The 12,835-nt window shown below is 36.2% G+C and overlaps 1 protein-coding gene across 2 annotated transcripts in view; it reads left to right on the forward strand.

The window, feature by feature from the left end:
• The window catches only part of SBF2 (SET binding factor 2), a 456,096-nt gene that overhangs the window by 329,168 nt on the left and 114,093 nt on the right, over window positions 1–12,835 (forward strand). For both annotated transcript variants that reach the window (XM_047776309.1, XM_047776310.1), the window contains exon 17: window positions 2,838–2,906. In XM_047776309.1, the coding sequence (XP_047632265.1) occupies window positions 2,838–2,906 (69 nt within the window). The remainder of the gene's footprint in view (window positions 1–2,837; window positions 2,907–12,835) is intronic.

The following is a 12,835-nucleotide window of genomic DNA, read 5'->3' on the forward strand; positions in this document are numbered from 1 at the left end:
TGTTTTTGTTGCTTTTAGTGTCAAATCTAAAGCATCATTGCCAAGAATAAGAAGCTTACCCCCCTATGTTTTCTCCTAGGGATTTTGTAGCTTCAGATCTTATGTTCAAGTCTTTAATCCATTTTGAGTTGATTTTTTAGTATGATATAAGATAGGAGTCCAGTTTCATTCTTGATGTGGATGTCTCTTTTTTCCAGCCTGATCTTTATTTTAAAATAGAAACCTAAATGTGACTCTAAGGTAAGGACTGCCTTCAAAGTCCTAAGTTGATTTGATCATCTCCTTTGAAGTGAGTTCCCACTGACATATTCTTCCTCTTTTGCTCTTGTTCTCTCCCTTCTCTTTGTCTTTCTCCCTCTGCTCCTCTTCTGTTCATCCCTCTACTTCTCTGCTTCTCTCCTCCCCTCCCTCTCTTCTTTTCTCTGTAGTACACACAGTTCTACAGGTGTGGCTGAATAACATTACTCATGTGATTCTAGTGGTCACTCTTTTTATGTCTAAAACATGTCTTGAATTTATACACGAAGGTCACTTGATCTGACTTAATATCTTCCCAACCAGGGACCTGACTCCAGCAGCCAAGCCCAAAGACACACCATGAATGAACACAAATGTCTCATAATATGTTCCATTCAGCTGTGAATTTATCTTAGCTCTTTAAAGTGTGCTCTCATTTGTCATCTGTGTACCTTCTTGGAGTAGTTTCCTGAATTCATTAGCTACAAAATGCCTGCCATATAGTAGATAATAAATATTCGTTGAATGAGTGGAAATTGTTATTGCAAGGAATATTGCTAATTACTCTCAGGGCTTGTTCTGGAAATCTAAGACCTGGCAAGATAATTTTTTTGTACTGATCTTTTCACCGTTGTGACATTCAGAAAAAGGCGTAAATCATTTAGTACTTTTCCATAAATATTGATACTGCTTCTTACTTACTGCTATAAAAATACTATCAAAGTGCTAATAGTTTAATAAGGAGACAGAAAAGTAAATAGATAATTATAATACAGTGTGCTGTATGCTAAACATATATGCATATATCCTAGTCTCAGTGATAGTAACATTTGTTGAGTACTTGCTATTTGCCAGGTACAATTTTAAGTATTTTTCTTGTATTTCTGATTTCTAATTTAATTTTACTATGGTCTCACAACCATATGTATATGATATTAATCTTTTGGAATTTACTAAGACTTATTTTATGACCCAGTATGAAGTCAGGTTTTCTAAATCCATATGAACAGTTATGGGTACAGTGTTAGAGTATAAATAGATAAGCTGATTTTTGTATATAGTGTTCTGTATATTGCCATTACGTCTAACTTTAAAAATAAATCTTCATTAGGGTTATTGAATTTTCTACCTGTATAATCTGTCAATTACTGAGAGAGTTATATTAAAGTCTTTCAATAAAATTGCGAATTCACCTATTTTTTTTATGTCTGTCATTTACTTTATGTATTTTAAGGTTATGGCAAAGTTATTAGTTTATACACATTTAAAATTGTTGTATATCTTTCTGATAAATTGAGCTATTTTATATAATGCTTCTTTTATTTATAGTATGCTTTTTGCCTTAAGATTATTTTGCATGATTATTGGTAGATCCGTCTCAGCTTCTTTTGGTATTTTTTTCAGTCTTGTCTTTTTCTATCCTTTTTGTATCCTTAATGTTACAAATTTGTCTTTTTATACAACAAATATTTGAATTCTAGTTTTTTATTCAGTTACAATAATTGTCTTAATCAAAATATTTGGTCTATTTCTGCTATTATTATATTTTTCTTTATTTCAACTATCATATTTTGTCACTGTTTTATTGTTTCCCTTTTCTGGGTTTCTTTTCCTTTCAGGCTTTCTCTTGGGTTGTAGTTTTTGTGTTTGTTTTTCTTTCAGTCCATTTTTTCCTCCACTATTTCAGAAGATGTAACCCATTCTATTTCTATTCTTTTGGCAATAATATGGAAAAATTTAAACGCTTACTTAATTTATCAAAATCTAACTCTAGTCTACCACTTTACAATGTCTGTATTACCATGGTTATATATTTTTTCAGTTCTCATGTTAATTTTTTTATTAAAGTATAGTTGATTTACAGTGTTTCAGTTTCTTTTGTACAGCAAAGATGTATATTTTAGTTGTATTTTATTTTTCTTTAGTACTGAAAGACATTATTGTCATTGTTTCATATATTCAGTGTATGTTTACTCTGAAGTATATTTATGACTTTCCCTGCTAAATTATCTTTTTATATCTCAGACTTTAATCTGGTGTTCTAGGTGGCCCTAGGGGTCCTAGCTTCATTTAACTTCTACATTTAGCAAACACTGAGTTTTGACTTCCTATCTTTTGAGTCTTTTGAGTTTTTCAGAACTAATACTCAGCTTTACTTTGCTCACCAACTGTTCCTGCGGTAAAATTCCACTTCAGTGTTCTAGCTCTCCAAGTTACCACTTATTTTTGATCTGAATATTCCTTACTTTCTTGCCCATTAATTGCCTTGCATTAAAAAATTTTTAAATATTATCTAGCATTTTAGTTGTTTTCAGTAAAAATGCTCATCAATATATGAACTCAACCATAAGTAAAGAAATAAAAGTACATAACTAAGTTTTTAAATGATCTTTTGGTTGGAATGCTCTCAGAAGATTTTTTTTTAATTCTATTAAATAATTTTTTTTCAAACTTACCTAGGTAAGCCTTAGTGACAATTTGTAATAAAAATAAAAATGCCATAATACAGTAAATAATGTATTATAGATTTCACTTTCCATATATTTGTGATTTCTGGTAAATGTCCTAATAATGCTCATTTCTCTTTGTTTTTATTTAAGGATTGTTCAAGTTTAGAAGAATATAACATTGCTGCAGCATTACTTCCTTTGACCAGTGCTTTCTATAGGGTAAGTGTCATTGGTCTGTATATAAGTCATTATGATTTATGTACATGTATTCAGTTTAGTTTATCGTGGAACTACATCAATCATGTCCACATAGTGTATCTAAGACATATCTGTGGCTAAATATATTATAACATTTATTGCATACTATGTGTAAAAGATGTAATATATAATGTTTTGGGGGGGGGTTTGTTTTGTTTTGTTTTTGTTTTTTTGTCTTTTGTCTTTTCTAGGGCCGCACCTGTGGCATATCATCTCCTAAGATATAACCCCACCATTCCATTCTTACTTTATTGTTCTTTTGAGCACTTTATAATGCCTGAATTTTGTTGTTTATTGACTAGTTTACATTTGACTGTTTTCCCCCACCACAGAAAACAAATTTCACAAGGCTGGAATATTGTCTGTCTTATTCGTTGCTATATTCTAATGTCAGTCAGTAAGTATTTGGTCAATAAGGAGTTCCAACTGTGGCATAGTGGGTTGAGGATCATTGTTGTCTCTGCTGTGGCGTGGGTTTGACCCCTAGCCTGGTGCAGTGGGTTAAGGATCCAGCATTGCTGCAGCTGTGGTGTAGGTCACTGCCACAGCTCAGATTTGATCCCTGGCCCACGAATTTCCATTTGCCATGGGTGCAGCCAAAAAAAAAAATTTTGTTTTTGTTGAATGAATGAATGAATAAGCTAGATAAATAAATGGAGGGAGAAATCAGAGTTGACTTCACTGGCAATTTCTGCGAACCATTTGAAAATTTTATGGAACATTCAGTGATTTTTCTTAATTCTGTCATTTATCGTAGTTCTCCTACCCATGCCTTTTCATAAAGAGATTCTTATGGCAAACTAGTCCAGCAAATTGTTATTCTCTCTTTTCCTGCGAAGGACTTGTAAGGAATGAAATAGCCACACTCTGAGCTGCATATTGAGTATGTCCTTCCGAAGTGTGCAGAAGGAAACAGCACCCCTGTGCCAGCCATGCTTCCTCACCATTCAGCGACATGCAGTTAGCCTCAGGAAACCCAGAACTTCAGAAAGGTGATATGAAAGGAGTTCTGCCTTAAGCTACTCTGTATTTTATTGAGCTCTAAGTCAGGAAAGCCTATCAAGTATTCCCAGATCTATTTTAGTAGAGAATGAGGCACCAAAGTGCCTCAGCTGAGCCATAAAATGATCCCTGCCCTTGGAAGCTGGCAGTATTCTCTTATTCCTTTTGTTCTGCCCATCCTTTTTCTTTCACTCACCATTTCTAACTGATGAGGCCTAGTCCCTTTCCTGCACCTAGTAGGTGCTCGGTTTTTAAAAAAAGCTTTACTTCAGTTTTTTGAAAGATTTACTTCTGGTGGTTTGTCCACAGTCTAGGAGTGAAAGGTCTTAACCCAAAGGTTCTCATAATCAGCGCTTTTTCTGCTGCTGAGTCACTGCATATTCCTCTTTCTTCCTCCTAACCTTCCCGTCCTATTCTAAAATAGAAAGTGGGGAGTTCCTGTTGTGGCTTAGTGGGTTAAGAAATCAACGTAGTCTCCTTGAGGATACAGGTTCAACCTCTGGCCTTGCTCAGTTGACTAAGGATCCATAAGCTGTGGGGTAGGCCTGCAACTGCAGCACTTCCATGTGCTGTAGGTGTGGCCCTAAAGAAAAAAAAAAAAAAACAGAAAGTGGAGTTTATGAGGCTTAGACTTCTGAGAACTGGCAAATTATACTGATCATGCTGAGAAAACAAGGACAAATTTCAAAAATGTCAAACAAATGAATTTGAGTTTAGAAACTAATGACACTGAGCTGGAACTTGGGCATCATCTTTTGGTCCTCCCTCCTCCCTTAAGCCCATTTCCAGTCCCACTCTAGTTTTCCTTAAATGCATACATACTAGTCTTTTCTAAACTCCCTAGTCCTTCATCTCACCCCCTTGCCTGCATGGAGAACAGTGTTACAAAAATAAGCCAGGGTCTCCTGTATCCTGTATGGAGCCACCAAGGAAATTTGTCTGCAAATCTCAGAGTAAACTGGAAATGTTTCTCAGAGTAACCAGTAACTTGGTTCTAACTAACCTTCATATGGACCCTCACATGGGCATTTGTTAAAGAAAATGGCATTTTAAAATGTTCCCACTTTGGTACCTAAGATATTTTTAAAATTTAGGTATTATGTAGAAATAAATAAGAAACACAGGGAAAATAACAATTGACAGTATAAATTCAAGTGCTCAAGTAATCCATATTGCGTAAGATTTTTTTAAGCTGCATCATTTATCCATTTTACAGTGTGTATTATTGAGGGTTTGTTCCTCATAGCAAAGATACCATGACTGATAGGAAGTAAGGAATCTATTACAGGGACCAGCTTTTACATGGTTATGGAATCTGGGGAAGAAGCTTATGGAAAGCCTTGAATTAGGGTCTGCCTGTGGACCTAAAGTCACTGTAGGTCATCAGGGTAGCAGTCAGGAAGAGAAGCTGGAGATTTCATAGAGAAGAACAAGAACAAACTAGAATCTATGTTTGTTTCTTACTTCCTCCAACCTCAAGAAAGTGGGTGACCTGAAAAAGAAGCAGCACTACTGGCCATGGAGCTATACATGTGCCTGGCAATGGACTAGGAGAAGCTAAAGGGAGGGATCCAGCAGGAACTGAAGGAAATGTGAGCTCAGTTCTTTCCACAAATCGAGATGATCCAGCAGATCATTGACAAAGAGTATGAGATACAGCAGCACCTGGCATCTTAGACTGACTCTCAGAATGTAATGGCTGCTGCTTCATTTTTGCCTTCCAAATCTTTGATTTCTCTTGCAGTTAACCCTAACCTGGAATCATAGAGAGAGAATTCTGGGAAATGTAGTTCTAGTTTAGCTTAGTTTACACAATTACAAAACCATCACACTGTGTTTTTTGTTTTGTTTCGTGAAAGTTTTTTAATGCAATTAGTTAGCAAGTTGGGCTACATCCCATGCTTTTGTCTGTGTTATCAAACTTAATAATACAAACTTAGGTTTTATGATAGGTTTATAGATTTAATTCTTGGTTATTGGCTTGGCTTGATTTTATTTGGTTTATTTTAGTTTAATTTGGTTTGAGCATTAATTAGTCAAGGTCCAATAAGTAAGTGATAAGTAGTGATAGGGGATTAACTACTGAGAAGTAAAGAGAATTTTAAAGAATACAGGAGTAGTAAATAAAGGGAACAGCCATTATCTCTAAGGTTCAGGTAGAGTTCCCATCAAAGGAGCAAACTTGGGAGAGGGCCACTTTCCAACAAGACTCTGTCAGAGAGGTGTTGCTGTGGCCACTGAATGGCACTGAGGTGAAATTCACCGAGGTGCCACAGACTCGGGCTAGCAAGGAGGAAACTGCCTACTGGCAAGGCTTGCTAGGAATCTACTCACTAGGTCACCAGTAAAACTTGATAGGAAGACATCCTCTTTGGGGCACCACTGAAACTTGCAAAGTAGTGAGCATACCTGGGCATCCCACATGTGATTAGCAGGTATGTGCCACAGGAACAAGAAGAGAAAAGCACACCAGAACCAGGAGAATAAACCACTTCATACTGGAGTGTCCCTTCTTTTCTTCTTCTTCTTTTTTTTTTTTTTTTTTTTTTGTCTTTTTAGGGCCATACCCGCAGCATATGGAGGTTCCCAGGCTAGGGGTCTAATCAGCGCTATAGCCACTGGCCTACACCACAGCCACAGCAACTCGAGATCTGAGCTGCATCTGCAACCTACACCACAGCTCATGGCAGCACCGGATCTTTAACCCACTGAGCAAGGCCGGGGATCGAACCTGAGTCCTCATGGATACCAGTCATATTCATTTCCACTGTGCCATGCCGGGAACTCCCAGATAAAATTTTTAAAATACAGTGATCAAATCATTCGCACTGTTTTCTCACCTTACTTTTTTCACTTATTATACCGTAGAGGTCCTCCCATATACTGAATTAGTACACAGCATATATACCTAATTATTCTTAATGACTGTTTATGTCTTTTACTTTTCTTTCTTTTTACTTATGGTAAACCAGATTTTTTTTTATTGAAGTGTAGTTGATTCATAATATTGTTTTAGTTTCAGATATACAGCGGAAAGATTCACTTTTTTTCTAGCTTATACTCCATCATAGGGTATTACAAAATACTGAATATAATTCCCTTTGCTTTATAGTAAATGTTTGTTGCTTATCTATTTTATATCTAGTTGTTTCTATCTGTTAATCCCATGCTCTTAATTTTTCCTTTCCTCCCTCCCCTTTGGTAACCATAAATTTGTTTTCTATGTCTCTGAGTCTTTTTCTATATTGTATATAGATTCACTTTTATTATCTTTAGATTACATATATATGTGGTTTCATATAGTATTTGTCTTTCTCTGACTTACTTCACTTAGTATGATAATCTCTAGGTCCTTCCATGTTTCTGCCTATGGCAATATTTCTTTCTTTTTATGGCTGAGTAATGTTACATTGTGTATATATGTGTATATATAGATATATGCACGTACACACACACACACACACACACTACGTCTTCTTTATCCATTCTTCTGTTGATGGGCACTTGGGTTGTTTCCATGTATTAGCTTTAGTAAACAGTGCTGCTATGAACATTGGGGAGCTTTTATCTTTTTGAATTATAGTTTTCATATTTTCAGGATATAGACCCAGGAGTGAGATTGCTGGATCATATGGTAGCTCTATATTTAGTTTTTTAAGGAACCTCCATACGTTTGCTATAGTAGCTATACCAATTTACATTCCTGCCAACAGAGTACAGGATTCCCCTTTCTCCACATCCTCTCCAGCATTTATTATTTGTAGACTTTTGATGATAGCTATTCTGACCAGTGTGAGATGATACCTCAGTGTGGTTTTGATGTGCATTTCTCTAATAATTAGCAGTATTGAACATCTTTTCATGTGCCTTTTTGCCATCTGTATATTTTGTTTTTGTCTTTTTGCTATTTCTTTGGGCCGCTCCCGCAGCATATGGAGGTTCCCAGGCTAGGGGTCCAGTCGGAGCTGTAGCCACTGGCCTACGCCAGAGCCACAGCAACGCGGGATCCGAGCTGCGTCTGCAACCTACACCACAGCTCACGGCAACGCCAGATCCTTAACCCACTGAGCAAGGGCAGGGACCGAACCCGCAACCTCATGGTTCCTAGTTGGATTCGTTAACCACTGCGCCACGACGGAAACTCCCCATCTGTATATCTTCTTTGGAAAAATGTCTGTTTAAGTGTTCTTCTCATTTTGATCAGGTTTTTTATTTTTTCCTACATTGGGTTATATAAGCCTTTTGTATATTTTTGAATATTAACCCCTTGTCAGTAGCATCATTGACAAATATTTTCTCCTGCTCCATGGGTTGTCTTATCATTTTGTTGTGCAAAAAACTTTGAAGTTTGATTAGGTTCCTTTTTTTTTTAATTTTTGCATTTATTTCTTTTGACTTATGAGACTGATCTAAGAATATATTGCTACAGTTTATGTCAAAATACTTGCCTATGTTCTCTTCTAGGAGTTTTATAGTGTCATATCTTATATTTAGGTCATTATCCATTTTCAATTTATTTTTGTATATGGTGTGAGGGAGTGTTCTAATCTCATTGATGTGCATGTAGCTGTTCAGCTTTCCTAACAGCACTTGTTGAGACTGTCTTTTCTCCATTGTATGTTCTTGCCTCTTTTGTTGTTAATTAATTGACTGTGGGTACACAAGTTTGTTTCTGGGTTTTCTGTTCTGTTCCCTTGATCTGTATGTCTGGTTTTATACCAGTACCATGCTGTTTTGATTACCATAGATTTGTTGTATACTGTGAAGTTTGGAAGGGTTATGCTTCCAGCTTTGTTCTTTAATTCTGGCCCCTTTGTAGTTCTGTATAAATTTTAGAATTGTTTGTTCTAGTTTTGTGAAAAACGTCATGGGTATTTTCATAGGGAACTCATTAAATCTGTAGATTCCTTTGGGTGGTATGGCCATTTTAACAATATTCTTCCAATCCGAGACCATGGGTTATCTTTCTATTTCTTTGAATCATCTTCAGTTTCCTTTGTCAGTGATTTATAGTTTTCAGCATATTTACTTTCTTTTTAATGAAAAGATAATTATGTGTGTACTTGCTATTCTCATAAGAGAAGACTATTTTATTGGCCTAGATGAAATGAATATTTGTATTTTAGAGCTTTACTTAGAATCAAAGATGTTCCACTTGTAACATTTTCTATCTTAGATCTTTGGGAATTCGTCATACCACAGCCACCACAAATTGTAGGGAATTTCTTCCTCTACAATTTCTTCATCCTTTTTCCTAAATTGTATGTAATTCATGTTTCTTTAACTTATGAAGCCTTTCTTGAAGGTAATGCCTTAACATCTAGGTTTAAATTGTTACTTTTACGGTAAAAAATAATATAACCTTTTACATTTATATCATGTTTATTTATATGGGGCTTTCATTCTCAGTTCAGCAAACATTTATTAGGTGTGCCAAGCCCTGTACTGATGTTTCAGAGTTGCAGACGAATAACAACACACAGTCCTTGCTTTCAGGAAATATACTGTCTAATATTGTATCCATTAATTAACTACTGACAGAAGAATCATCCCACAGTTAATGAATAACACTGGGCCACTCTTTGTTTATTTAGGTCCTTTTTATTCAAAGTTCATGTTTGTTAAATTAAGAACCAAAATATATACTCAAAGTTTAAAGCAGGGATTCTTGTTACTTTTGGCGGAGGAAAAATAATTAAAGAGCAAGGGAAAACCAATAGTCAGAGAAAAAATGGAACCAAAATAGGATAGCCTTGTGTTATTCTTTGCCAGCAATAGCAGTGAGCAACAATGAAGTCCATGGGCCCCTCCACCATGAACCACTTTCTCCTCAGTGACCTATGTACCTTAGTGTCACCCTGTTGTGATTCTTAATAACCCAGATAATCTGAAGAGTGTCTTGGAGTCTATCAAAGTATGACAGATCCCTCCCATTACTTCTTTAAGCCACATCTGTTGGTTAGTGATGCTTCAAAATGACTCCCAGGAGAGCTGACACTTAGTCCTTTGGGACCCATTGATTTATGTTTATCCAGGGAAGAAAAATCAACACCCTACTTACCTTAAATTCAAGCACTCTAAAGTGTTGCCTTCCCAAATTCCAAAGATCTCACACATGCAGATGGCACATTAAGGGTGTTTTATTGGTTGAGCTAGGTCTTACTTCAGCATAAAAGCCTTATTCAGACTCTTATTCTCAGTAGAAATAGTTTTCTTTATTCCTTCCATCCTTCCTTCCTTCCTTTTTTTTTTTTTTTTTTGGCTTTTTAGGTCCATACCTGCAGCATATGAAAGTCCCTGGGCTAGAGGGCAAATCAGAGCTACAGCTGCTGGCCTACGCCACAGCCACAGCGATGCAGGATCCAAGCCCCATCTGCAGCTTACACCACAACTCATGGCAATGATGGATCCTTAACCTACTGAGCAAAGCCAGAGATAGAACCCACATCCTCATGGATCCTAGTCGGGTTTGTTTCTGCTGAGCCACAATGGGAACTCCAGAAATAAATTTCTTATTCAAAATTTTCATTCATTCAGCAAGTGAAAAATGTCTTTTCTAAAATCCAGCCACATTGATTTATTTTTATTAATGGGTTTATTGAAGTATAATTTATGTACCATAGAATTCACTCATTTTAAGTTTACACTTCAGTGACTTTTAGTATAGTTATAGCATTGTGCAACTATCACCACCATCTTATTTTAGAAAATGTCCATTATTCCAAAAAGAAATCTCACACCCATTTGCAGTAACTTCCCATCCTTTGGCAACCACTAATATAATATACTTTCTATCCCTATAAATTTGCCTTTCCTGGAGTTCCCGTTGTAGCTCAGTGAAAATGAATCCGACTAGTAACCATGAGGTTGCGGGTTCGATCCCTAGCCTCACTCAGTGGGTTAAGGATCCGGTGTTGTTGTGAGCCATGGTGTACATCACCGATGTGTCTCGCACCTGGCATTGCTGTGGCTGTGACATAGGCCAGCAGCTGTAGCTCTGTTTAGACCATTAGGTTGGGAACCTCCATATGCTGTGGGTATGGCCCTAAAAATAAAAAAAAATTTTTAAAAATAGAAAACCAACAAGTAATTTTTCCTTTCCTATATATTTTACATAAATAGAAGTATACAATATATGTTCTTTTATGTCTGGCTTCTTTCACCAAGAAAATATTTGAAATTAACCTATGTTTTGAGATTTCTTTAGGACTGTTAATTATTAATGAAAAATTTTTTCACACCCAGAGCACTTAGATCACCTTCTATATTGTTTCAAATTTTACCTAATTCAAATGTAATGTATATAGAGTTACCATCGTGGCTCAGGAGAAATGAATCTGACTAGTATCTATGAGGCCTCAGGTTCTATCCCTGACCTCGCTCAGTGTGTTAAGGATCCAGTGTTGCCATAAGCTGTGGTGTAGTTTGCAGACAAGGCTCGGATCCTGCATTGCTGTGGCTGTGGTATAGGCAGCAGCTCTGATTCATCCCCTAGCCTTGGAATCTCCATATGCCACAGGTGAGGCCCTAAAAAAATAAGAAAGGACAGAAATAAATAAATATAATGTATAATTAAACCAATTATCTTTTAATAAATACATTAGAAAAATGTGAGATGTAAAGCATGATTTCTCATTTGAAAGAAATATATTTTACATTTCTGTCTATATGATTTTATAGTTCTTTAATTATTCTTTTGCTAAATTTTAATTTTTGCTTCTGCATCCTTAATGAACCTCTAGCTATCTTGTCTGACTAAATAAAATTTGAGACCTAGGTATCACTTCCATTTCAAAATATAAAAAGCCCAGGAGTTCCCTTGTGGCTCAGCAGTTTAAGGACCTGACATTGTCACTGCTGTGGCTCTGATTACTGTTGTGGCTCTGATTACAGCTCTGGCGCAGGTGTTGCCCCCCCCCAAATAAAGAGAGAGAGAAGAAAGAAAAATAGAAATGCAAAATATAAAAGCCCAAGGCAAGTATATTCAGGGTAGTGTGATAGGAAAATCTATTGAATATATGCACAAGTTGTTTGTAAACCTAACTTACCTAATCAGTGAAAGAAGCAAAAAGTAAACAGTATAGCATGGAGATTAGTAGAATTTCCAGTTCTATCTCCTGAGTAATGACCTTCCTGTGACGAGACTCTAGCAGTAATTCTGCCCCCCAGAGTAAGTAAACTAAAATCTGTTATCTGTATCTTCCATGTTCAAGCTTGATATCTCTTATGTGAGCCTATGTACCTGATAGAACACAGTAAAGAACAAAAGTCCAGGGAAAAATGATAATAATATTCATTGAATTCTTAATAGGTACAGGATGCTACATTTGGCTTATTGTACCTAATTCAACACAATGAGTATTATTCCCATTTAAGACAAGGGAGCTCTGCTTAGAGAGAATCCATACCACTTTGCTAGTCAATAGCAGAGCTCATATTCTTTAACTATAATAGCATTTCCCCAAGTGAGTCCCAATTTATGCAGCATAGTTCTGGGGGATTTTTTTGTCTTTTTGCTCAGAGATATTGAACTGACATCACTCCAGCCTCCTTAGTTCTCCAGCCATTTTCATCCATATATTTAGCAGGGGTATTTCATTACTCTTTGGCATGGAGGAGGCCAAGTTAGGGCTGAGTAGTTGGATGTTATGGTTAATTTCATAAATAATTATACATCATTATTTATAAATTCCTAATTTCCACATATTTCTAATATAAAAACATATTATGGTACTCAGATGCACTTTTGTATTTCTTTGATGACTTAGAAGTTACTTGGATAACTAACTGGCTTTGTCTCTCAGTCATTAATGTTCACCCTTGTTGTCCTACTATAGACCTAACAGCTTGTAGGTAATTTTAATGAACCCATAGTCCATGGTGTTAAG

Source organism: Phacochoerus africanus, chromosome 4 (genome assembly GCF_016906955.1).
Source record: "Phacochoerus africanus isolate WHEZ1 chromosome 4, ROS_Pafr_v1, whole genome shotgun sequence".
Taxonomy (NCBI): domain Eukaryota; kingdom Metazoa; phylum Chordata; class Mammalia; order Artiodactyla; family Suidae; genus Phacochoerus; species Phacochoerus africanus.